The following is a 25,988-nucleotide window of genomic DNA, read 5'->3' on the forward strand; positions in this document are numbered from 1 at the left end:
ATGCTCTTTGTTCTAGAGAGATTGGCAAATTATAATATTAATTAGCATAATGAATAAAAATTCTCCACTACGTTAATTTCGTCCCCCGGCTAATGGCCTTGACGATTGATTCCAACTGGAAAACGGATACAGCTGCAACCCCTCAAAACCCCTCGCCTTCGAATCCCAGCCTGTCCACAAAGATATGGGAAGGAAAGAAAAAGGGGTATTAGGGCGTTTTTAATTATCCTGTTAATTAGGCTCCTAATTCGCAAATCAGTGTGGAATCAATTCCATCCGTCATTTCATCATCTCGCGGGTTTAAAATTCAAAATTTCAAAGAAATCGGCCGGTAAGTTCCAGAGATACCGATTTTTTGTGCATTTTTCGGGCTAATTACCATCTTTGCTAATTAAAGTCGCACGAAGATGCGAATGGCCAAAATGGCGAGCCACGGACGTCCTGAATCCAACGGTATGTGAAGGCAATGCTTTTATGCATTGTATTTATAACAGGAAATACTGTATTAATAATCTATTTCTATCTCCTGTTTGGCACAGCTTTTTCAGGAAACGCATTTAAAATAAATGTGCTTGATTGGTCTTTCAAAAAATGGCAGGTTAGTTTGACCCACACTGCATCAAAAGTTGTCAAAGTTTCACATGGTTCCAATTAAGAATTCCCTTCTTCCCCCCTTTGCTAATGTAGCAAGTGAGATTAGTTTTCCACACTTTGATGTTTTCAGAACACAATTGGTTGCCAGAGAGTTATTTTATCTGTTAGTTGGCTACATTACAGCTTTTTTATTATTGTATGTGCTACATATTAGCCTTTTCAGGATGTACTAAATACAGATTAGATAGCATGCATCATTAATGGAAAGTGTGTAAAATTTTTTAAGTTCTCAGTTTCTTTGAGGAATCACTTCGATAATGATTAAGTTAGTGGTTAAGAAAGTTATAATGTATTAATTTAGAAGTCAAACAACAAAAATCAGCATTATATTTGCTACTGGCACCATCTATTGATGAAACAAATAATTATGTTTTAGTTCTCGTTTCATCAATAGATGGTGCCAGTAGCTAAACTTTCGTCCAGCCATTCTTATCGAATCATTATATCTTATCTTGTTCATTTGCGTTTTGGCAGCTGAGGATGATGGTTCAGTAAAACCATCGAAACTAGTCCTGTAAAAATTTGTAAATATAAAGCTGATTTTGGTTGTTTGACTTCTATATTAATACTTGTTAGGCATGGTATTTTATCTTAATTAAAGTAATAATGGTTAAGAAGTTACATTGCAGGCGATTTCAATGTATTCAGCTTATGCACATAAATAGAGTGCTCCCATAAAATGCAAAAGGAAAATATTTTGTGAACATATTTTTAAGACACATAGTCAAAAGCAATGCTGTGCTAAGGGTTTTTACTAAAGATCAGTTATTGAAAAATCATAATCCTCAATAAGACAACGCATATGAAAGGTGAAAATCTTTACTTATGTTTGTTTAAGTTCTCGGAAAGACTATTCACTTTCAGAAGTGGTCATCATAAAGAGGTATTGGTTGTCATGGGATTTATTATATTTTGAATACAAAGATTTAATTTGAAAATTGATGATTACTTTTATGGTTAATACCCTCTGAATATCCTATCAAAACTGAATAAAGAGGGAAAGTCAAAGAAAACGTACTAAATAAATAACTTTTAATTTGATGGATGGCATATTAAACAATTAATAAAATACCGTTTGTCCCAGAAAGAGCATAAGGTCAGCAAAACAGATTATTTCTTAATTTTACTATTAATCACCGTGAAAAATTAAAATATATCCCTTTTGAATAATCATGTTTGTGTGGATGAGAACGTGTAGCTTAGATATACCTTTTATTGTAATTTTTTATCTTTTGAAAATATATCATCATGAAGAATATGGTAGACAAACGATTTCGCCCATAGTGTTGTGTTATTGCATCTGATAATTGTCCTGAACTGCCTTTAGATGTTTCTTGCACATACTCTAATGATCTCTTGAGTGAGGACTAGTTTTTTTTTGCGCTGCTTCAGCCTCCTTAGTTTTAACTTAGAATTACTGCATCAGTATATTTTTCTTTTTCGGGGAATTCCGCTTTTTTTAATGTCACCCAGCTGTTTCTGAGATCGATGCAGAACCGTTGAGAAAGCGTGACTGGCAAGTGTGTGTGTTTGGGGGGGCGGGTAAACGGAGAACATGCTCTCTCTCTTCCTCTTTTCTTAGGGGGGGGGAACTACATCATGCCAGAGATCGCAAATTGCGTTGTTTCACATCAGGGCGAAGTAGGTGGGGCTTAAGAGGAAAGATGGAACTAGATGCGTACAAATATCGAACATGGACCTTGTAAGAGATAGACTAACCCAGTGGGCAGGGCGCGCGTCACCAACATGTCCACAAGGAAGAGTAGGGACGATTTGGTTTACTTTAACGCTGAAACCTATGGCGTTTGTAATACATAACTGTTTTTAATTATTAAATGTGATACGTTGTATAGTGATGAGATTCTGAAAGTCACAGTTTTTTTCTAATAGAAAGCACTTTTTACTGCATTTCTTGCATTTTTTTCACGCGTATTTCATGTACGAATATCTTTACTTTAGTAAAACGCAAAAAACTCTAAGCACAAAATTTATGAATTTAATTTTGTGTACATATAAAGTAAAATCAAATAAGATTGATAGTGAGCGATGCTTTGAAATGAATAAGGTACAAAACAAGATCTGATATTTTTTTTTAATTTAATGAACATTTTCAGGCAGTGATTTTCCAAACTATAATAACATTACAAAACAATCATTAATTTGATTATATGATCATTAAAGTGGATAATTTGTTTTAATAATTCATAAAATTTTCTGAGTGTAATGAAGGGAAAAAAAGATAAAATAAAATCTAGAAGCACTCAGAGTTTATATTACGCCCAAAGGGGACCTTTTTTAATGTTTTGTGTGTTACCTATATTTATTGAGTATCACGTTCTTCGCCCGTAAATCACATAAAAATCGATTCAACAGCAATATCGCAAAATATTTGAAAACAGTATATCTTTAGAATTTCTGCACTGGAGATAAAAATGTTAATTTCTGTACAGCATTACCATTGCTCGCTTTGACCTCTTTGAGTTTGTTAATAAAAAATTCGTGAAAGTTTTACAAAATATGAAATAGATTAACCCTCTGGGCGGCCAGGGGTTTTGCTAAGAAAGCACAAATTTTCCAAAACTACTATGAGAACAAATTATTATTATTATTATTATTATTTTTTGATTTTAATGTAAAACCTCAACTGGTGTTTCATACCTTGTTTTCTTTTGATATATTGCCTTAATTTCGTTGATGTAGTTTAATATGCACATATGTATACGTTCTTACAGATATCACAATAAATATTAGGCTGTATATATACGGCCTTGCCGCTTAGAGGGTTAAAACAAATTTGAAATTCGTCCGTCCAGATGCCCATGTTTGGGTGGAGGATTGCGTTATTCAAAATTTGATGGCTCTAGGTACCGTCATTTTTGTTATAGTGCGAGAAACATACATGTATTCATGCAGATTCTTCATTATTTAATTTCTTTAAATATAATACAGGGTGATAATATTTGGTAACAACAATTTGCAAGGAGACACGGACATTTATGGTGAAACAGTGCAAAATGCTGCTTCGAAACTAACAGCACTTTCTAGGCTGCCGACCATTTGGGCTAATAAATTAAATTAACAGTAAATTAAAAAAGTTTTACGCAGAACTAAAAATAAATTAAAAAAATAATCACTATAAAATACAAGCAAAATTAATTATGATGGTTGAATATAATTTTAATATTAGAATTTAATGTATAAAAATTATTAAGGAGTCAAAAGTGTTTATCGCTATGATGTATTATAAAATATAATTGAAATAAAATTCCTTTATAGAAATTGTGCTGCAATACTCATCTATAATTTTAAAAAAGCAGCACAGTTTGGAATTTTAAACAAAACTTTCAAAAATTCCTTTTTAAATATTTTAGTATTTTTTACTTATTTATACCAATAAAAAGCATAAAAATTGCAAGAGAAAATTGCTTGTTTGAAATGTTCTGTTAGTTCAGATTTAAAATATTATGTTCTAAAAGAAGTAGTTACAAATTTTCTTATAGCATAGGACGAGCTAAAAAAATATCCAGCCCTAAAAGCATGCAACAGCTTTATAATTATTTGGAACGTTAAATAAGCTTGATAAATATGCTAAATTTTTTAAATCAATCTCAGTTTCAATAACGAAAATATGTAGAATTTCTAATTTATGAAATGAGATGCTACAACCGGCTTTTTCTTGACAATTATACACACTGTAATAGCCAACCATTGTAAGTTTCTGCAAGTCGTCCCTACTCCTCCAGATGTGATCAAGGTGACAGCCGGGAATGCTTCAGAAGAGAGAAAAAAGCCATTTGGGTTGGTCTATTTCTTATAAGGTCTATGATATCGAATCAAAGAAGAGCAAGCAACCGTCAAACGACAGCTGACTTCAATAATTTCAGCGATCGGTGCTGACGCCATCTGTTGGACATATGGATACCGTATTGATGTTATCCAGAGCATGTGCAAGTTTTAGTGTGTGTAAAGTGACATACTGTAATTCGAAGCGTAAATTGTTATTTCTTTTTTGTTTGTTGTAAGTTTTTCAGTATGAATATCTTAAATTCGAATCATGAGCACGAAGGAGCGAGAATCTAAAAAAAAGCAATAAAACATTGCAGAAAATAAAGAAGAAAATAAAAAAAGTATCAATGGATTGTATAAAAGCTGCTGAAAAGAAATTGAGACTAGCTCGCAAATGGAAATTAGAAAAGTTGGCTGCAAAAGTAGCAAGAAAGAAAAAGCTTTTTCCCTAAAAATTTTAATCAGGATTCAGTGAGACTTAGACAAAATAGTTATTTTTTTATATTCCTTCTTTAACTATATGTTATTTTGTAACTATGTTATCTCACATGACTACTTTTTCTGGTGTTATATAAATTACTGTTTATTGAAATAAAAGAAGATAATTGAAAGCTATGGTAACAGTTATATATATATATTATCTCTAAAACTTGTCATTGCCTGAAAATGGGCAGTAATATATAACATAAATATGTATATTAGTGTGTTGTAATGTTGTGTACAGTATTTATGTATCAACTGTTAAATTAAGTTACATAAAGAGCATCTTAAAGAAGGTTAATTCATTACAATTTCTTGATGATTTACTGATTTTTTTTTACAAGTGGAAGATAAAATTAATAGCAAAATAGTAAGTACAAGTATTATTTTAGTTTAATTATATGTATATGTTTAATACTTTTTATATTAAAAGGTTTATATTTTATTAAAATGTGTTTTTTTTTTTTTTAGGTTGCGTGTGCACATTTAGTTTTTGTGTAATTTTGTGTCCGCGCGTTGTTCAGCTTTTTTTGCCAACTTGCACTTTCATGCCTGTATAATGCTCTCATGAAAGTGAGCTAAAATATAGTGCTAACAATTAAATTTATTTCATGTAAAACAATCATTAGAAAATTTAGTTTCTTAAAACCGACTGCCAGTAATTAACAGCATGTCTATGTGGAGTTATGGGAATAGTGAAAGCAAGGTAGACCTTCCTAAATTAGAGCCAACGTAATTTCATCTCTTCCCTTTAATGCAAAACCCCCGACTACACTTGAATGGCATACCATTTCAAAAGAGGTAAAGTGGTCTTCCTTTTAATCCTTTTAAAATGTATTCAAAAGTGTTTAATGCATGAAATGGTAGGGGACTAGCTTAGCTGTGTTTGCCTCACTTAAAAGAAACTCTTTCAGTCGTGTTGTGTATTGGTAAAGATTTGCTTCCTAAGAAGAGGTGCAAAACAGATTTGTACCTAGTTCAGTTAGAATGTGGTCAACCGTCAAAGTTGTTTATAACATACTTCATGCCAATTTGTAGTCTTCCATTTAGAAGGTCAGCATATAAGTATAAACAAGTAGCAAAATTTGATAAGTTTTTGGTTATTACTAAATTATTATTAGCTCCTTTCCAAATGGTTTAACTTAAACATGTAGGCGACATGAAATTGGGATTTATATTGTGTTATTTCAGTTCTGTAAAATAAACAGTAAAATTTTTATGTCCAATATCTCAGTAAATATACTATCTGAAAGTTATTCTTTCTATTTAACCATTTTGCAGTTGGAGAATGATTTTGAAATTTCTTCCTATTGGACCTGTGTAAAAAGTTCAATTTTATATCTTAGTGTATATACTAAAGGAATGGATCAAACATATAGACATGCTTCAAAAACTTTTTCAGATCGCAAGGACAGCGATCGAATTTACATCCAATGTTTAAATAATAGTTGAAAGCAGTATCCATTTTGAACTGCATGCTACATAATTTTTGAAGTTAATAGATAGTTTGAATTTATATGTGTGATACTTGGGTATTATTCAGAAAATACCCAAGTATCACACAACACTACAAAGTGGTCATGGTAACTTTTATGACATCTTTACAACATTGCGAAGACGCAAAATATTTGCCGTTGCCATTTGTTCATGAAATAGTGTCTCTGTGGTTCATGAAATAATGTCTGTCTCCAATCGCTGAGGTTCCAACAGTGCAATATTTGGATAAACTTTTTAGCTTTGTGTTTTGGTTATAACGTTATAAGTGCTATATTGCATATCATTCATATTAATCGATTATTGTGTTCCCATTAAAAAGTTGGCTTTCAGAATTAATTCATATAAAACCAAAAATAACGTACAAGGGTAAGCCACTTTCTGGTTTTGCTTAAAATGCAATCAATACAGAAGCAACAACAATTCAAACTGTTATGGTATGTTCATTATTTTCAAAGTACAAAGAAATTATTGGACTGGTATCAGTACTTAATATAACTGCTGAAGATGAATTAGATATATGAATATAAGCAATTAATTAATTAAGAAAATTAATAATAATAATAATGCACATTCTATAGTATATTGTCTTTTATACAGTATGCAGAATAGGTTAATGATTTTATTGATTGCAAATTGCAATTTTATTACTTTTCGTTTGGTATCTATTCTTCCAAACACTGTGTGTTTCACATGTTTTTGAATATTGCTCTTATGTATGTTTATTAGATTATCTCAATAAATGAATATTGGAAATTAGGTTTATTTTTTATTAAATTTAAGTATATTCTATTTTCTTCGCTCACATTCTATGTGCTCATGGTAACAAAGAAATTCATAATAAATAGAAACAGAAAGTTTCATCGTGTGCAATTTAACAAAGAGCTTACTTTAACATACTTAGCTTACCATTGTATACTATATTATTTCAATTATTTATGTACAGTAACAAAAAGGTTATTGATTATAAAAAGTGCATGAAATAATAATTGTAATCTACCACTATTCTAAAATGTAGAAACTATAAATAAGTAAATACATTAGCGTATGATCAAAAGAAATTGTTTTAAGAATCATCAACATTACTAGTAAATACTGCAATCCATAATTATTGCACTTTTAATTGCTTACTATTTAAAAAACACAAATATTTTTTTTATTAATTGGAAATTTTAATTCTGTTACCTTCCTTCTGCTATTTATACTTTCAAACAATACTAGTTCATGTTTTTTCTTAAATAGTGCTGTCATGTATGTTGTTTGTTAGGTTATTATTTCATTTTGGATATGAATATGGGAAGTTATTCCATTTAGTTATATTTTTGATCACATTTATTAACTACTTTATGTCTTTCATTTGCATATCTTGGAGATATAGAAGTTAATGGTTATATTTTTTACTGTGAAATGCTAATAAATTTATTTATACTTGAGTTAAAGTAAAATACTAATTATGTTACCTTAAGAACCGCTTCCTAATTTATCGTGACGGGCAATTTTCAATGTCTCTGAGATTTAACAGGAATAAATGTGATAATGCTGTTATCAGAAACACTCTTTATTTTTACCCACATAAATCTTTACTTTTATTTATTTCTAAATGAGTTTTATTTATTTAAAACTTACTATTAATGTTATATATTTATAATAACCACTTTCATAATTACTTTCACGGGAAAAAAGGATGAAATCTTAAATAATCATAACTTAGAATTTAAGTTATTTAAAAAATATAGTTTAATGTACTGAAAATGATTAAGACTATTATTAATTATGCATATTTAGTCTAAAGAGAAAAAATTGTATTATCTTCTGGTTTTAAAGAAATGATAAAATATTTAAACTTTAGAAAAATACAAGGAATACAAAAATTTGAAAATTAGAAAAATATATTAATTATTAAGCTTATTTTTCTGCATAAATCAATATGTAACACAAGGACATAATAACGACATTTTCACAACTGTTGCAAAAAGGTGGAATTTTGCGAAGATTTAGGCGTCTTTAAGACGTCGTGATACAATGCTTTCACAACCAAAATATCACCTGCGAAAGACGCAATGACGGCGTCTATGTGACAAAAACCTCATCTGCAAAGAAGTAATAAAAGACGTCTTTGCAACGGTTGCAAAACAGTGGATGTTCACGGACATCTGGTTGTCTTAAAGACGACATATTGCAACGTTTTTGCAATGACATCCGTGACGAGTTTGCAACGCCATTGCGACGTTGCTGTGCTCCCTTGGGTAGACCTAGTTCTGTTTTTACCTTGTATCTACTACTGCAGGGGTGGCTAAAGTGCGGCTCGAGAGCCTGATACGACTCATAGGCAATTTGTGCTGCTCTTTATGCATATAAAATATATGTATGAAATATGGTAAACTAAAACTATTCAGTATCCAAAAGGAAGTAATTAATTAGTTTAGACTCTTTTTACAAAGTTATCAGGGATTTCTTTCTATTTGAAACCTTTTTCACTCCTTCTATAATGATGTAAATATGAACTTGTGGCTTTTAGAAAATCTAGATGCTGCTCTCGAGCATTCCTGAATTCAAACGTGCGGCTCTTACTGACACGAAGTTTGGCCAGCCCTGTGCTACTGTATTTTCCCTTGTGGTTTCTGATAATGCAAGTGGTAGTGCATCCAGCTAGTAATTGAAAGATCTGTGGCTCAAATCTTGACCTTTTAAGTAGATGAGAATATTAGGAATTATCAGATTTACCTGTGCATGCAGTCACAGTTCAAACACCTAATGGATTCTATATATTAGATAATAGACATTCAGGACAGCTTTTGTAATTGAATGTTTTTAATTGAAAGGTGCCTTTCTTTTGCAATAGGTAAATTAGTAGTATCACTGAATTATAAAACTTATAAATTTTCTGTAACATTGGTGACATGATTTCTCAGTTATAAAAAAATACACTATGGGACAGCGAAAATACAACTCCATGAACACGTGCAGAAAGTGATGTTTATTGCAACATGATACACTTTTAAAAAGAGTGATACACTTATAAAAGACGTCAGTATGTTGCAGGACCACTGTTGGTGGCATTACAAGCAGCAATACCTCTAGGTACAGACACAAAGGGCATATTGATGACTAAATCTATTTAAAAAATCTTGTACACAAAGGGCGCATTGATGACTAAATCTATTTAAAAAATCTTGTCTGTCAGAAAATAAGTCTCCCTTCTCTGGTAAGGAAGGTTAGCTTAGAAAAAATTTCATTGTTAAATGCAGGAAATGAACCTCTGAGAATAAGATAATATCATATGCTTATACAGTTATTAGCTGTGAAATTTTGGAAGCATATAAATGGGAAAAATTGTAGCTGTACTTTTAAAGGAATGAGATAACTTAAGTCTGTTAGAATTGTGATTAAACTATATTATTCAGGAAGCTTGTAATTAGTTTGAGAATGAATTGTTTTCCCTGAATTCTGCCACTCGGTGCAGTGATATGAACTCTGTCGCCGTTTCTGGGTTTATGTTAAAACTAAATCATTTATACTTAATTCAAATAGGACTAAATGTGCCTATGAGTATCATTAACAAAATCAGTTTTTAGTATATTAAAAAAAATGTTTGTTAAATTTTTTTCTCATCAACATTTCTTAGTGCATTTAACTTAAATCTGTAATTACCACCATGCGTAATGACAACATAAAATGTTACCATACTCTTTAATATTAAATTGCTAATAAAATAATTGATTGGGCATCGCTGCATGAATTATTACTCAAGTTGTCATGTTTTGATAAACATGCAGTGATGAAAGCAAAATATAATAAATAATGATTCAGCAGTTTGGCATCAGGGGTATAAGTTATTAGTAGGTGTAAAATCATCGATGTTTCTATCTACAGTGCTTCGATTCAATTTTGCCAAGCAGATAGGCAGCTATAGAAGCAAATTCTCCACATATTTTTGGTTTTGACGTTTGGATTTTAGATCATTCAGGATATTAGACATCCAGATCTCAGACTTTGTACTGTATGATATTTTTGTTACAAAGTAATAAATTTTTTCTTTTATTGTATGCAATTGGTGAAATACATCAAGAAATTTTCCTGTATTCATGTTATAAATAATTGTTCACATTAACTATTCTCATAATCATAAGCTACTGTAAAATATTTATCGTGATAGACATTAATAAATCAGTATATGAAAATTCATTCATTTTAACAAGAGTAGTTCAAATTGAATCTTTTATAAATATGATAGGAAGTTTCAAAAAAAAATTTTTTTGTAATAATTCTCATATGTTGTTCTACTTTGATTCAATTACAGGAGGCAGCTGGTTTAAAATGCATAATTGTTTTGTTCACTTTTTCGTCATACTCATTTAAACAAAGATTTTAAATTTAAAGTTATTGTGAATTATCTGTTATTTGTACTGCTTGAACACAACTGCAGCATAAATATGCAAAACATCTGTTATTGGACTTGCTTGAACACAAATGCAGCTTTCTGCAGTAAGATGATTATAAGAATTTTATATTTTAAAAGGTTGGTTACCCATTTCTAATTTATGTTATATTTTTGCATACTGATTGGATAAATATGTATTTTTTGTAAAAGTACTGACATTGTTGATGATAAAAGTAATAAAGGTGTAGGGATCCTCACTTTTATCTATTAACTAAGTGTTGGGAAACCTAGTGAACAGCTAAGCAAATAATCCCTCAAGTTCAGGAATAGAAACATAAACTCAAGAAGGGTTAATTACCCTTTATTGTTCAAAATAAAAATTGACAGATGGCCCCTTTCTCAGGGCATACAATAAAGCCTCCACTTGAGCTTAAACTCAAAAATATAAGAAATAAAAACTAACTAAAGAGATTTAGCCGAAGCTAACACAATTTCTAAACTAGTTGGCCAATAATATTAAATTAGCTAGCGAAGCTATCAAGGACATGTAATACAACCAGACTTACTAACAGCTTAGAGAGACGTGACTAAAAGGCAAACTCACGCTATTCGGAAATTCTAATTGTCTCTGTTAGTGGAACTTCGACTTGAATACTCTATACTACTCATTTGCATTTAAGGCAATTTGAAAAGCTCATTCTGGTAAAAAATTGTAAGCTGAAGCTGGAAGAGATAGGAAAGGTGAATAAAACTAAAAATAACTTAAGATATACCTTACAAAGGTAATGAATACAATAAATAAGTACATGCAAACTGAGGTTTAGTATATGTGTGTTAGTTCTTATTCTTTCATAATTTTGTCTCAAGAATCAATCATTTGTGTGTTTCGAAAGCAATGCTGTTTAATTAGGCTGCATCACAAAATATCTTTGGAGATGTTTTTCTTTCTAAATTATGTCTTTCATTGATATGTCAGCTTTTTTTTAAAACTTCATGTTTTGCTAATGTGCAGATTTACTTTTGGAGAAAACCAAATAAACAGTAAATACAGCATGAAATTTAATGTGCTTTTCTTGAGCCACCGAAGGATTGATTTTTGGAATGAACCTATCGAACAGTTAATGAATGAAGATATGAGGAATCTTAATTTGCAGGGATTTATGTAATATGCATCTTAATTTGTAGGTACATCTTTTAATCTGAAAAATAGATCATCCTTAAATTTTGTTAAGGTGAATTTTAAGTAAACTCTTCTAAATTTAGATTATTAAATGCATGAAATCCATCGACAAACATGTTTTAACTTTTAAAACATCAATTTCTTTAGGCTCATGCTGTTTGTTACAAGAGTTTACAAAATGAGTGTAACTTTGGTTGTCTGGAGAGCATTATGCTGCCACCTAGTTCTGTGAGCATTCCGCGAACAGATGTCCCTTTAGAAACTATTATTGGCGTGGAAGTTAAAAAAAGAGATGCTTTATCTAGAATATGTATAAGTAAGATTTTGTTATGATAGTTCCATGTTGAACCTTTTGTAAATATTTTTAGTTTTATATGTAAATACACCCATAAACATATATTTAAACTTTGGTGTGTTTTTAAAATTCATTTTTACAGCACGAAGTATATCGGAAGAATTTTCTCCTGGTGAATGTAAAAACAAGGAATTTGATGATTATCCTTCGCCCAAAGAAAAAGATAAAGATGATGGTATGTGATGTTGCTACTGAGTATTTATATCTCATTTTAATTTTGATTAGAGCTAATTTATATATGTGTATATATTTTTCTGCATTGATGTCTGTATTGTTTTACATTGAATATATATATAATTATAAAAATTAATTAATTTCTAGGATTTTAGGTATGAAGTCCTTTTACCACTTCTATATTACAAATGGTTTCGAATTATATATAGCTATTTGTATGTATGTATATGTTTCTTATATGATGCATTGCAATCTTTAATTTCCATCTTTTTAGCATGTGTCTGCGAGCTGTTTCTGTTGCCATATTTTTTGGATTATACAGGGTGTTTCATAGATCATGGGTTAAACTTGGAGGGGTGGTGGAGCATACTAAAACATGTATTTTTTTATAGGAATGTAGGGTCTAATGCGATGGGTTAAGGCAGGAATGCAAAAAAAATGACACGAGAGGAAAATGTGTTAATGTACAAAATCAACGCAAAGTGCTTCTTTGTAGCAATACAATATTTACAAATAAGTGTTCAAAATTGTGACTGCCAGCAGTAATACATGTTTGGTAACATCGCACGTCGCAGAAGGGATTGACGAACATTTTGAAAAACGACGGGCATTTCGAGCTTGCTTGCAGCCGCAATTGATAGTCATGCAAGGAGGTCCTCCAGTGAGTCAACGGAAGTCTTGTAAATGATGCTGTTCAGTCATGTGGACGTGTGTCGTGTGGATTATGAGTTTCCCACAAGTGTATGTTGTGGCTAATGAAGATGCCGTCCTGTGAGAAAGTTGCCTCATCAGTGAATAGCACATCCAATGGAAAATCTGCCTGCACCATACACTGCTGCAAGAACCAATGACAGAAATAAACTCGAAGAGTTTCCACACAGAGACCGATGCAACCTCTCGAACATTGTGTGCTTCGGCATACACCGGTTCGGAAACCGTAGCGCTGCTCTGCTGTTCCCATTAGCAGCACCATACATAAGATGCATTCAGCTTTTCCCTGTGTGTAAACTCACCCGTCATGCTCGACATCAGAGTTGCGAATGATCCTCTGATGCATCGGATCGTGATTTGTCCGCCTCACTACCGTCCTCTACCGCTGCATTGCCAGCCAATCACAGCAGTAGTTCTGATTACTGTTAGTGTTCCCATTTTTGAACATTTATTGTGAATACTGTATTGTTACAAAGAAGCACTTTGAGGTGATTTTGTACATGAACACATTTTCCTCTCATGTCATTTTTTTGCATTTCTGCTTTAACCCGTCACTTTAGACCCTACATTCCTATACAAAAAATGCATGTTTTAGTACGCTCTCCTGCCCCTCCAAGTTTGTCCATTGATCTATAAAACACCCTGTATATAGTTATTTTAAATTTCTTTTTGAAATTATTACATTATAGCTTTCTTACAAATTAATGAAATTTGAATAAAATGTCTAACCACAGTGTCTAGGCTGCCAGATTCTCTGCCATGTAGGTGCATGGCCACCATATGGCAGAGGAACAACAGCATCAACTCGATGTTTTTAGATTTTGGAACACAAGGTATCTTATTTTTTGTGCTTTAGTTTTTTTTTAGACTCTTCCTGAGTAGTATACCGTACTGCATATTCAGGACTGTGCAGATTTTTTTTTGGAAAAAAATATTTTTCCAGCATTTGGCTAGGGTGTACCATCAAATCTACGTTAACTCAAAGAACATGCCTGGAACCGCTATGACTACCCCATTTGGATTATTTGAGTTCTTTAAAAACCTTGTACGGTTTGCGAAACGCGGCCAAACGTTCCAACGATTTATTCATCAAGTACTTCCTGACTTAGACTTTTGTGCTTTTTACTTTGATGAGTTGCTTGTGGAACACGACCACCAGAGCCACCTCCATTTAGTTTTTGGTAGATTGCAAAAATACAGGTTAAAATTGAAGCTTTCTAAATGTATTCTGGGGAAGTTATTGTTATTGTTTCTTTGCTGGTTAATTACCCCTTCAAGCGTTCGGCTTCTTCCTGAAAAAATTGCTTCACAATATGCATATGTGATGTCCATACACATGTATTTCATTTTCTGTTGCTTCTTTGAACCGTCTGTGGTCATTTTCTGTGTGTTGTTTTTCAATATTATCTACAATTTTCTGTGTATTGAATTTATCGAATAAGAAAATTATGAATTTCTACACAGAGAATAGTGAATGTTTAAACCAGAGTTCTTTGTATATCTATAAATGAAACATTTTATGGATTATTTAACGCTTTATTTGCATAGCGCATTAAAATATGAAGAAGGGAAGAAGCATTCTGCTTATTTTGTTCAGTCATTCATTTTTTTTAAACAAAATACCTCCCTACTTTTCTTAACATTCATGTATTTGTTTTTGCTTTAGAATTAGCAGTCTTTAAGAATTAGAAATGTCATGGTTTGGTTCTATTTGAACTGTCAAATTTCCTGCACAAATATTTTTTAAATGTTATTTGGCTTTCTATCTTTCCCCCTTTTCCTTTCCTGTTTTTGATATTTTTATTCTAAACTTACAAATTCTCTTCCTCTTGCCTCATTAGAAATTATAAAGGTCTATGATGGAAATGCTTCAATGAAAAGAAGAATGTTCAGGACAATCACAGTTTCCCGCAATGCAACTAGGGAGCAGATGGTTGTATGTATATTTTCATTGTTCTGTATGATATTATTTTTGAAAATAAGTAATCTGAGCACTGTATTCCTTTCAAATTGTTGTAAGTAATTAGCATAAGTGAATGTTATAAAAATTGCTAAGCATTCCACAGCCCCAAAATAATATAAAAAATCAAACCAAATAAAGCATAAATCTTAGTTACATAAAAGCAAAATTTGATGAATGTGTAGCTTGTGCAATGTAGTTTTTTTATCTACCGAGATTGAAAAGACAATAAAAGTGTACTGAAAGACTGGAATCATTGGAGCGTAAGTGTATTGAATGTAGGCAAGAAAGGAAATCATTATAGTATATCAATATTTTGTCACAATTTATTTGCAATAATGTTTGAATACTGATGGTAAACATTTATAATCTTCTGTGCAAGTTAATTGTTTAAATATGTTATTGAGCTTGCATGTGAGTCTTTAAAAGCATAAAAGCATCCTTTAAATCTTTAGTAAACTATGGGACTCCTTAAAGAGGGAGAAAGAAATGAAGCTTTTTGAAATTTTTATAAAAATCAACAATTTTTCATAATTTTAATTAACCCTTTTATGCATGCAATATTATTACTATAATGTTTTAACTAAAAAACTATAAAAGTCAGATATTATGATCTTTGACAAATAATACATAAATTTAAAAAAATTCTACTCTTGTGCTACTACTTGGTCTGTGGGTAATGGTTGCGCTGTTAAACCAGTGTGCGTTTGACTCGAACCAGACTTTGAAACTTGCTGAGGGAGTAGCGGGGAGGAGGGGGGACTTACGTTTTTCGTGCATATTTTCAATAAATGACGAAATTTGCAAATTAAAAACAAATATATTTAGGAATTGCTTTATGTAAATTTTTTGCAGTACTTGTCACAGTAAAATTGTCAGAAAAAATGAAAAAATAAACAGTTCTGTAATTTTTCTATAGCAGGCAAAACATAAGAATGTACCTAATAAGGATGTTCTGACATGTTTTTCACATGCAACGTTGGTTCTTGTTCTATGAGGTTTCTCCCTTGTGCTACAAAATGTACTACACCACTAGGATTTGCATTTTATTGGCATATGTGCTGTGTTCTATAGTTTGTCATCTGACACATGAAGTTTGTGGTTTATGTTAATTGGGGATGGCTTGTCTTTTGATACGGATCCTTTGTTTGCTATTAATATTTATTTTATTCATATTTTGTCAAAATATATATAAAATATTATTAATTTTAATAAAAGTTCTATGCAATTTCTATTTTTAATTATAGAAAAATATACTTCAATTATATTTAAACCACACAAAATAATTTATAAAATCAGAAAAATCTCTGGAAATGAAAGATATTTTCACTAAGTAGGTGCATGTATTGTTTAGTAATAACTCTGCTTTTTAGAACCCTTTAATATGCAGTTCAATTATTGCTATATTTTTATTGTTTATGACAGAAATAATGATATGCATTTAAAGTTGTTTATATTAATAAAAGGAAGTTACTTTGTCTCATTGAAAACAAACTTTAAAAGGCATGCGATCTGAATTACTAAGACTTTAAAAATGTATGGTTCTGCAGTCATTTTGTGTTATTTAGAGGTAAACGATAAGTAATCAATTGGTTTTCACTCAAAATTTTCGGACAGAAGACTGTGGGAGGGGAATTCAAATATTGGTGGTTTCAGGGTGCAACCACTGCTCGTCAAGGGTTTAACATACTCGGTGCTGAATCACTTCATTCCTGTTTTTCAGTTTAGGTATCTCATAAAATGTCATGGCCAACTGGTGGGAGAGTGGTAAAGTCGCTGAACACTGGTAGTTCGGTTCGTGGTTCAATTCCCACGTACAGGCAGCATGGGCATTTTTGTGGTTTTCCCTATGCGTTATGTGTATACAAGCCAGTTCCCTTAGAAAGTCCTCCATGAAGACATCCCTCCCCTTAGGCAGAGATAGCCCTCGAGTGATTTGCCGTAATCAAATCAACTGAACCAACTATGAAATTTCATATTTATACATCCTGTTTTTCTTGATACTGTGTACTGTTATCTTCCATATTTTACTTTTGCAGCATTTACTTTATATTAAAATTTTACAGGTTTATTTTAAAATTTAACTGCATTGAATAAATTATTCGTATTAATGAAAGAATCTGTATTTCAGTGTGCTGCATTGAGAGCATTTCACATATCTGATGATCCTAAACATTACTATTTGACTGATGTGTATGGTAAGCATTTTTAAATGTTTTTAGTAAGTGCTTTAATTAAAATGCTTGCTTTATTCTGTATTCAAAGTTAGGTGAATCTTTGGAGCCAATTCTAAACTTTTTTATTATAGGTGAGCCACCTGAGAAAGAGATAGAGGAATTTATGCCTGTTCAAAGTTTGACAAGAAAAGAAGGAAAAAGACCTGCTATATTATTGAGATATAGACCTCCAAATTCAAATTTAGGAAGTGTTAAAGTTTATCCTGGTAAATTTAGGTCTGTATTTTTCATGGTTTCAAATTTGAAGTTTATTAGCATTAAATTCTAAAATTACTCCATTAACATATGAATCTGTAAAGTAAAGAAAGAATTCAAATCATAAATATATAACATGCATATAAATAAGAATTTGCACATCATTAATAAAGGCTTAATGTTACCTATATTTCAACAGAAACTAATTTACTCAGCACATCAACTAACTAGAAATTTTTTTGGCATTTTAAGTTACTGAACTTCACTGTACATGTAATCACCTTTGTAATTTTTAAATGCTGGTAATATGAATGGTAATTATTTGTATGATAAATATGTTCATTTTGATATTTTTATAGTTAAGTGACATATGTGACACTATATTGCTGTAAGACTAGATGCCCTCTTGCATCTAACATTGTCTAACATTGACATATGTTATAACCGTGTTATTGGAATGTAAAGTTCAGTAGATTAGAACTTAGTAGTTATTGTTTTTAAACTAAATAAATGCAAATCAAGTTATGCCCAGCAAGACATCTTTTGGACTCAGTGATTTAATCCTTTCAGATGTGAGATTTCTTCAAAGCTTGAGATAACTACTTGCAACAGTGAGTGGTGTATTAGTTAACTCAGAATGCAAGAATTATAAAACTCCAACCCCAACCCAGGAAATTGGATAACTTGACTTAGGGTAAAATCACCATCAGATCTCAGAAGTAATTTCAGGAGGTTATGGCACTTGTGCTAACAGTCAAGAGATACATGGATTCTCTGGGCAAACTGAAACACATGAGCATAATTACACTGCTTAAGAAAAGTCTGAAAACAATTAGCTTTTTGCATTATATACAATTTTGTAATTAATTACAGTATGTACAAATTTTTGTTTCTGAAAACTTTCCCAAGAAACTACTCAACTGGTTACACTTATGTACTAATAAAATCCTTCCAAAACTGAAAAAATTCATTCATGAAAACTACGACGAAATACAAATTGTTAAAGACATGGTTCTTGATTTTTTTAAATTTAGACTTTCTAATTGTCTGGCTCTACGCAAAATTTATTTTAAAGCCAATTTTCTGCATCCGCAAGTATTCGATTCTCTAGAATAATCAATGAATGTAAAGTTTACGTCCCAGCTGTAGACACCATACCAATAGTTGCATTTAAATATCAAAAGACATTAATTAACTTGCTTACTAACCACTATAAAGTAGATGAGTCAGCAGAATGACATTGCAAACTACCACTTTACAGTACTTACGTAGATGCTCATCACCAGCACATAATTACTGGCAATCTGGATATCATACAAAACGATCAACTAAAAACGCTAATGAGTTATAGATTAAAATTTAGACCAGTCATACACATAAACAAAAATTACTGTAACAAGACTTTCGAAATCAGCATCAGCAATTTAAAGCAAGCTATCAACTGAATTTACCTATAGATACCTTTTTAAAATGGAAAGATGAAATACTTAAACGCATTTCCACCACACTTAATTACCTCAAGTTTCAATATAAGTACATTAAATTGGTCACAGCTACTGTCTGATATAAATAACTTAAAAAAGCTTTTTACTATTACAAAAATAGATAAAGCAAATAATAACTTTATCATTATATGAAAACAATTCTACGTAGCAATTATTAATAAAGAACTTTTCAACGCAACTACTTATCAATTAGCAAACCTTACAGAAAATTCTATAATAAACAGAATTAAAACTTTTCATAAAAAAAACTAAGTATCTCTTTAAATCCAAGCTACAACAGATTTACTAACCTCTATGCACTTCCCAAATTCCATAAAACACTGTTAAAATTCAGATTTATAGCAAATTGAACTAATAACTACAAGAAAAATGTAAGCTATTATTTTGCAATTCAGCTTTAAAAAATTTGTAAATTTATTTTCAATGTGATTGTAACACTAATCCTAACTATTTCCTGATCATCCATAATAACACTCCTGTCATTAATGCCATTCAAACAATTGACATACAAAACATTCACTGCTGTAACTTTCAAAACTTATATACCTCACTTCCTTTAGAAGAAATCTATACTAGTCTACTAGATCTGCCTTCACTTTTCCCTGCTATGCTCACGATTATGAATCTTAGTAAATGGAAAACCGACCTAAAATGCGTCCTTTTTCATAACTACATTAAATTTCAAAATAAATTTTTTAAACAAGTCAGATGACTTCCAATGGGCTCACATTCCAGTACTTCGATCTGTAATCTCTTTTTTATTTATTAAAGAATTTACCTTCCAAAAAAATTTACAACAGCAAGAATTAAATTACTACAAGCACACTTACAGGTATATAGATGATCTTATTATATTTAATATTTTTAATAAGTTCGAATACTCAGAGATTTATCCAGAATGCCTTAACACTTAATAAAACTAATCATTTGCAAAATAACATCGAATATCTCAATCTTCAAATCATTGACTACAAAAAAATTTTACTGTTTGACAAAACAAGAAACTTTAATTTCACAAAACAAGAAACTTTAATTTCACAAATTAATAAAATGGACTTCCAACATCTCCAAAAATGTTATTAGTAATGCAATTTTAAATCAAATACAACGTGTTAAAAATATATGCACAAATACGATAGATTTACAATGCGAAATTTTGCTCCTTATTAAAATTTTCAAAATTAATCTAATACCTAATCGATTTATTAACCATTGTCTTAAAAAAGGGCAGGCGTTAAATACTCATTCTAACTCATTTAACTTATAGGGATATGATAATTTATTATTAAACCTGAGAAGGCAGTATAAGTTGGATGACTATGAGTTGGAGGATTTGTATGTAGTGTAATTACAAAATTGTATATAATGTAAAAATCTAATTGTTTTCAGACTTTTTTTATGCTGTTACTAAAAAAATGAGCCTGTTTCCTAATCTTTAGTCTGTCGAAAAGCTCATTGACAGTGAAAATTACTTTTTTTCCTTTTCTAATTTTCTTCCTCGTTCCGACACAACAATTAGTCAGAAATTAATTAATTTCCATTCATTAGTTGGTATATTCAAAATTTTAACAGACGTTTTCACTCACAAAAGAACTCTGCAACAAACGTCCCTCAAACATTCCTAGTCACTCCCATGTCCGATAAACTACTACTCACAAGTTTCACCGCTTGAAATAATTCAAAGTATCCCGGCTGCCGATAACGGAATTTCGGACACACACCCCTTGTGTGTAAGACACAGATAAGAACACTTTATCGACATCACACTAGAAAGAACGTGAGTTAATTAATGCATTTTCTGGCCTTTTATATCTTCATGTACATTTCACATTTTACTTTGATTTGTTTTTGCAAAGATAACATTGTTATGTTTCTTAATTTTCTCATTTTTATTTCAATTGCTTCGAGTTCTGTTTCATAATTCCAATTAAGATTATTACTGTTTATTTTTATAAATAGTCTTGAATTAACATGCATAAAAGCAAAGGTGTTGGAGAACATTTACTCAAGTATTTTGTAAATTTTACTACATAAAATGCTTTTTCACTCAAAATTTATAAAGAATCTTGTATTAGTGAAAGTGCTTCATTCAGAGTGAGATCTTTGATACTCTACTTTTGGTTATAGATCCCATTACTTCACGGAACTACAATTTTGGCCTAATTTAATTTGCCAGTTTGACATCATTCTTACTTGAGTAAAAGACGAAACACCTCATTTATTAATTATTGTTCATTGAATGGGAGTTGGTTTGTTCCCCTCAAAAAGTCAACTAATTTCCGATCAATAGTGATAATTATTTGTTTTTAATTTCTTTTACAAAGTTTGAAATTTTGTTATGCATGATTTAAATTAAAGTCCCCGTAAAATGTTTTTTTTTTCCCTCATAATTTACTTTCAATTTACTTTAACTTTCTAAAGCTGGCAGTACAACTGTTGTACCACAAAATTTACTTGCTTTTAAGCCAGCTATGATACAACTGTTGTACAAGCCTTTCTTTCCCCCTTTTAGAGTAACCATTTATCTTTAGAATCTCTAGGTGGTCCAGTTTCCTGTCACAGAGCAGCTCCTGGCTATGCATTGTGTTTCGTATCTTATCTGATTGGCTACGTTTTGGCGAAGACGTCTCGCGCCAATGTACTTGAAAATAAAACAGATGCTATCTCTCTTTTAAACATTATAGCTTTTTCTTGTGATTTCAGTGTAACTTTTTTCCCCACGCTCTTATTCAGTTCTTATTATGGCACCTTGTTTCAAAGGTCAGGATGAAATTAATAATTTGCTAAGAGATTTAGAAGGGGAAACTTTTGTTGACACAAAATCGCACTGTTCAGATCCAGAAGAAATACGTTTTAATCAATCTTTTAATGAAGATAAAGTTGCCTATGACTTCAAAAGCAATGCTAATAATTTATTTGAATGGAGACAACCAAATGAGCATGACAAAGCTAACATATTGACCTTTCTTTGTAATCCTGGTATAAAGACTAAATTTTCAGAAACTCATCTTGCTGTTCATTTAAAAAAATTTTCAGATGAATTGTTTGAAACTTTAACCAGAGAAACTAATCGATGTGCTTCTCAATCTTAGAGTTGTGGCCAAATATAAGTGGAAAAAGAAAGCATTTTGTTTTGAAAATATTCCTGGCTAATCGTTTTGATCACTAAAAGAAATATAAAAAACACGTTTCCTACACTGTAAATGTCAACACCCTGTATGCCCTTATTACTTTCAAAGTACAAAAGATTAATCTTTTAAAAATAAATTAGAATATTTATTATGTAGAACATATGTATATCCATTTCATTTAAAATCAAGGAAAAATCAAACTTATAACGATGATTTTGAATGAAATCAGGCTATGAAACAAAATTTACGTAGAATTCTTTGTAAACATTTAAAACTGTTCTGAAAAATATTTTTGATAAATTTATATTTTCTAAAATTTTAAATCGTAGATTAAAATTCTCTTCAGCAAATATTAAAAAGAAGCCTCAAAGTGCTCTCTCTCTCTATGGACACCACGAAAATGCAAAGATTTAAGAAATTACCTTATCAGACTTCACTTCACACTGCAGGTATAAAATGAGTTGAATATATGGGTATTTGCAGAATTTTTTTCTCTTTTAACGTAAGCAATATTCAATTTTACAATATATACCTACAGATGTACCTTCTTTGCCCTGATAGTCCAAAGTAATATTTGTTTAGTTAAATGATCAAACTAATATATCTCTAATTTTCTTTTTTATATTACAATAAAAAAATTAAGAAACAGATCTAAAGCTTTATTATTGTTTTATGTTTATTTCAAAATCTAACAGTAATGAATATTATTATGAATTCCTTATCATTATTTCATTAAATTATTCATTACTATTACTTTAGTAATGAAAATAAATTATCAAATATTGCATTCCGACCTGCAGGCACATAAAGCTACTTCATATTTGTTATATTTTGCCAAGTTCTATTCTTGTTTCTTAATTTCTAGTAGAAACAAAGACGGAAAAATCACAAATAATTACCGAGATTGATCAGAAATAGTAAATGTTATATAGTTTAAATTAAATCAAAATAAACCTCAGAAAAGTTGCATATATAGTAACCTATTCTAGACTATTGTCTAGAGTTTGACAAACATGGAAATTTTACTTCATTGATGGAGGAGACAAATGACCAGCATAGCGACTTTTCTCATTAGGGAACAGTAAAAGAGGGGGAAAAGTGTTTTGCATCGTGCGCCGTCCTTAAGGTTATGTTACTAGAATTTAAGCCTTGTTTTAGAAGTTTAAAACACAATTTTTGGAATTAAACTTCCTACATGTGGGTTCCCTCTTTTTTGATACTTCTACTAAATTTATATTAGGAGATAATATAATCAATATATATTTAGTAAGTAAAATAATAATTTACTTACTAAATATATATTGATTATATCTGACTTTGCAGCTATTGCAGAAGTATTAGAAAAACTTGTTTTCAAACTAAGTGAATTTTAGATCATTCAACATTATATATATATATGTTGGGATGTGGACTAATTTTCTTAATTATCTTGTAATTAATTATCTTAACTTGGCTTATGTTTTTTGCTATATTTCAGAGCTGCTGATACACATAGGGTTATACCTGTTACAAGTGATACTAGTGTTGAAGATGTCATGTCAGCAACTCTAACGGAATTTGGATTGGATACATCAGATATAAATAAGTACAGATTAAGCGAAGTTACTTTAGATAGAGGATGTAAGTAAAATACTTTTTGCATTTAAAGCTTGTGTTAATTTGTTTTTAACCACGGGGTGTCTCATTTACACCATTACATAAGTGGCTAATTTATTTGTAATATATGGTTTAGTATTTTTAAAGAAGTTGATTGTGGAATTGCATGTTGATTTTCTGGTTGTGGATAAATTAATGGTACCATTACATTGTTGTCCTAGCCGACCTGCTAAGTTGCCAGTCACTGCTGATTAATTTAACGCCAACCTTTGAAAAATTAGTAGCCATTTAAAAAAAAATAGTTGGGATGCCCTGAAAATTTCATAAAACAGAAAAAAATTAATTATAAACACAAGAAATATCTATAATGAAACCCCAAAATTATATTAAGCAACATCCATAATAAAACTCCAAAAGTTATATAAAATAGCAACAACTTAATTAAAAATGGAACGAAAGCCATAATAAAGCACTTTCTTTTTTCCTCACCTTCGGCCTATGTGTTCAGTCATCTAACTTAAAAACATCAGAGAACTGCAGGATTCTCTTAATCACAGAGCTAATTACTTGACACTGCTCTCAATGTGCACACTGACCAGGTTAATCTTAAAAAACACATCGGAGAATTTCAGATTCTCGGCACTGCAGAGCAACATGGCACTATTCTCCATGTGGTCTGTTTTAACTTGGGGAAAAAAATTCAAGAATTTCACTCATTCAGAAAAGGGGTTATCACATTCGCCTAAGGACAGTTCATGAACTGGTTGCGTGCTGCAAGATTTCTATAATAATGCTACATCAGAGATAAATAAAAGCTAGCCAAATTCATCATTCTATGTGCATTTTATTGATTTAACAATAGTAATAATGAAAATCAATCCATACAATATATACATTTTTACAAAGGTGATGCCTTGGTGTCCTCTGCCTTTTATTCCTCCACTCGACATATGACCGTAGGGTCCATGTTTTGTGTATGTATCAGAAGATCTACAAAATTCTACGTACGATTTACTTTCCAGTGATCATAAGTGGCTCACTCAAGTTCTTCCATCCTATAGCTTCTCTAGCTATCCGAAAATATAGTATTTCTTTCAGCAGTATGTTTTCTGATTTCACCCATAAACATTGCCATGCTACAATCAGAAACCAGACATAGAAATGTTTCCATAGCTTCTTTACAAATCCTTGCTAAACTCTACTGCTGCAGAAGAATGTAACCTTTTGTCTTGTGAATAAACATTTATCTAGTTCAACAATGCATCCAATGCAACCAATTTTTTGACATTCTTCTTTTTCTCATAGTAGACATGCATTCTTCTCATGAATAATTGCACCAATTAGTAGTATTCAGATGCATATCAAGTTCATCCTCACAAAACTTTCAGGGTGTATATTCTTTGACCAGCAAAGTTAAAGTGAAGAGCTGTCATAAATGATATTTGGCTATCCTCAACCCAATTTGCTACTCTTATTCACGTTGCTGGCAATCTTTGAAATAGCATTTCTGTACAGTTTGATTATTTGTAAAATACATCTTTGCATTAGCAAGCAAACTTCACAAATTCATTCACGATTCTTTGCAAGTGTAAAAAATATGCCCACGTTATCAACAAGCGAAGACTACTGATAACCTTTGAATTCCGAAACTGTGCACATCACATGTTGGTGTAATGCATATGCAGCCATTAGTGGTGTACCAGGTGAAATGCTTTTTGTATATTCTGGGTGCCTACTTTGCCGGCTTAGTACTTTGCCCAATGTTTCTTGTCATTGTTGGGTGGATAATGCAATAGTACCAAATTAATTTATTGGCTTTAAAATAACATTTAGTGTAAAAAATACAAAGTGGTTATAATTGAACTTACCTTATTTATGCCTACATAGAGGCTGTTTTGGTGGACCTATTTAGTTGAACCTTCGTATATATGTTAGATAGACCATGGGGAAAAGAAAACTACAATAAAGAGTAATTGTTCAAGTTTTGATCACTAGGTGAGAAGGCTCATGTGAAAAGCAATAAACACATAACTTTATTGTATTACAACATTGTTCAATGGACATTCCATTTGCACCAATCACATGTTCAAAACTTGTTCAGCAGTAGTGCCAAGAGTTTCTCAATTAGTTACAGCAACATTATGTATTC

The 25,988-nt window shown here is 31.0% G+C and overlaps 1 protein-coding gene across 1 annotated transcript in view; it reads left to right on the forward strand.

The window, feature by feature from the left end:
* Positions 1 to 25,988, forward strand: part of LOC118193352 (diacylglycerol kinase theta-like) — a 238,058-nt gene that overhangs the window by 102,429 nt on the left and 109,641 nt on the right. Inside the window, exons 6-11 of the mRNA XM_035364432.2 lie at positions 12,123 to 12,291; positions 12,413 to 12,505; positions 15,057 to 15,151; positions 17,307 to 17,373; positions 17,484 to 17,628; positions 23,721 to 23,863. Of these exons, the coding sequence (XP_035220323.1) occupies positions 12,123 to 12,291; positions 12,413 to 12,505; positions 15,057 to 15,151; positions 17,307 to 17,373; positions 17,484 to 17,628; positions 23,721 to 23,863 (712 nt within the window). The remainder of the gene's footprint in view (positions 1 to 12,122; positions 12,292 to 12,412; positions 12,506 to 15,056; positions 15,152 to 17,306; positions 17,374 to 17,483; positions 17,629 to 23,720; positions 23,864 to 25,988) is intronic.

Source organism: Stegodyphus dumicola, chromosome X1 (genome assembly GCF_044657685.1).
Source record: "Stegodyphus dumicola isolate Sdum_Otavi_A_Nest chromosome X1, ASM4465768v1".
Classification (NCBI taxonomy): domain Eukaryota; kingdom Metazoa; phylum Arthropoda; class Arachnida; order Araneae; family Eresidae; genus Stegodyphus; species Stegodyphus dumicola.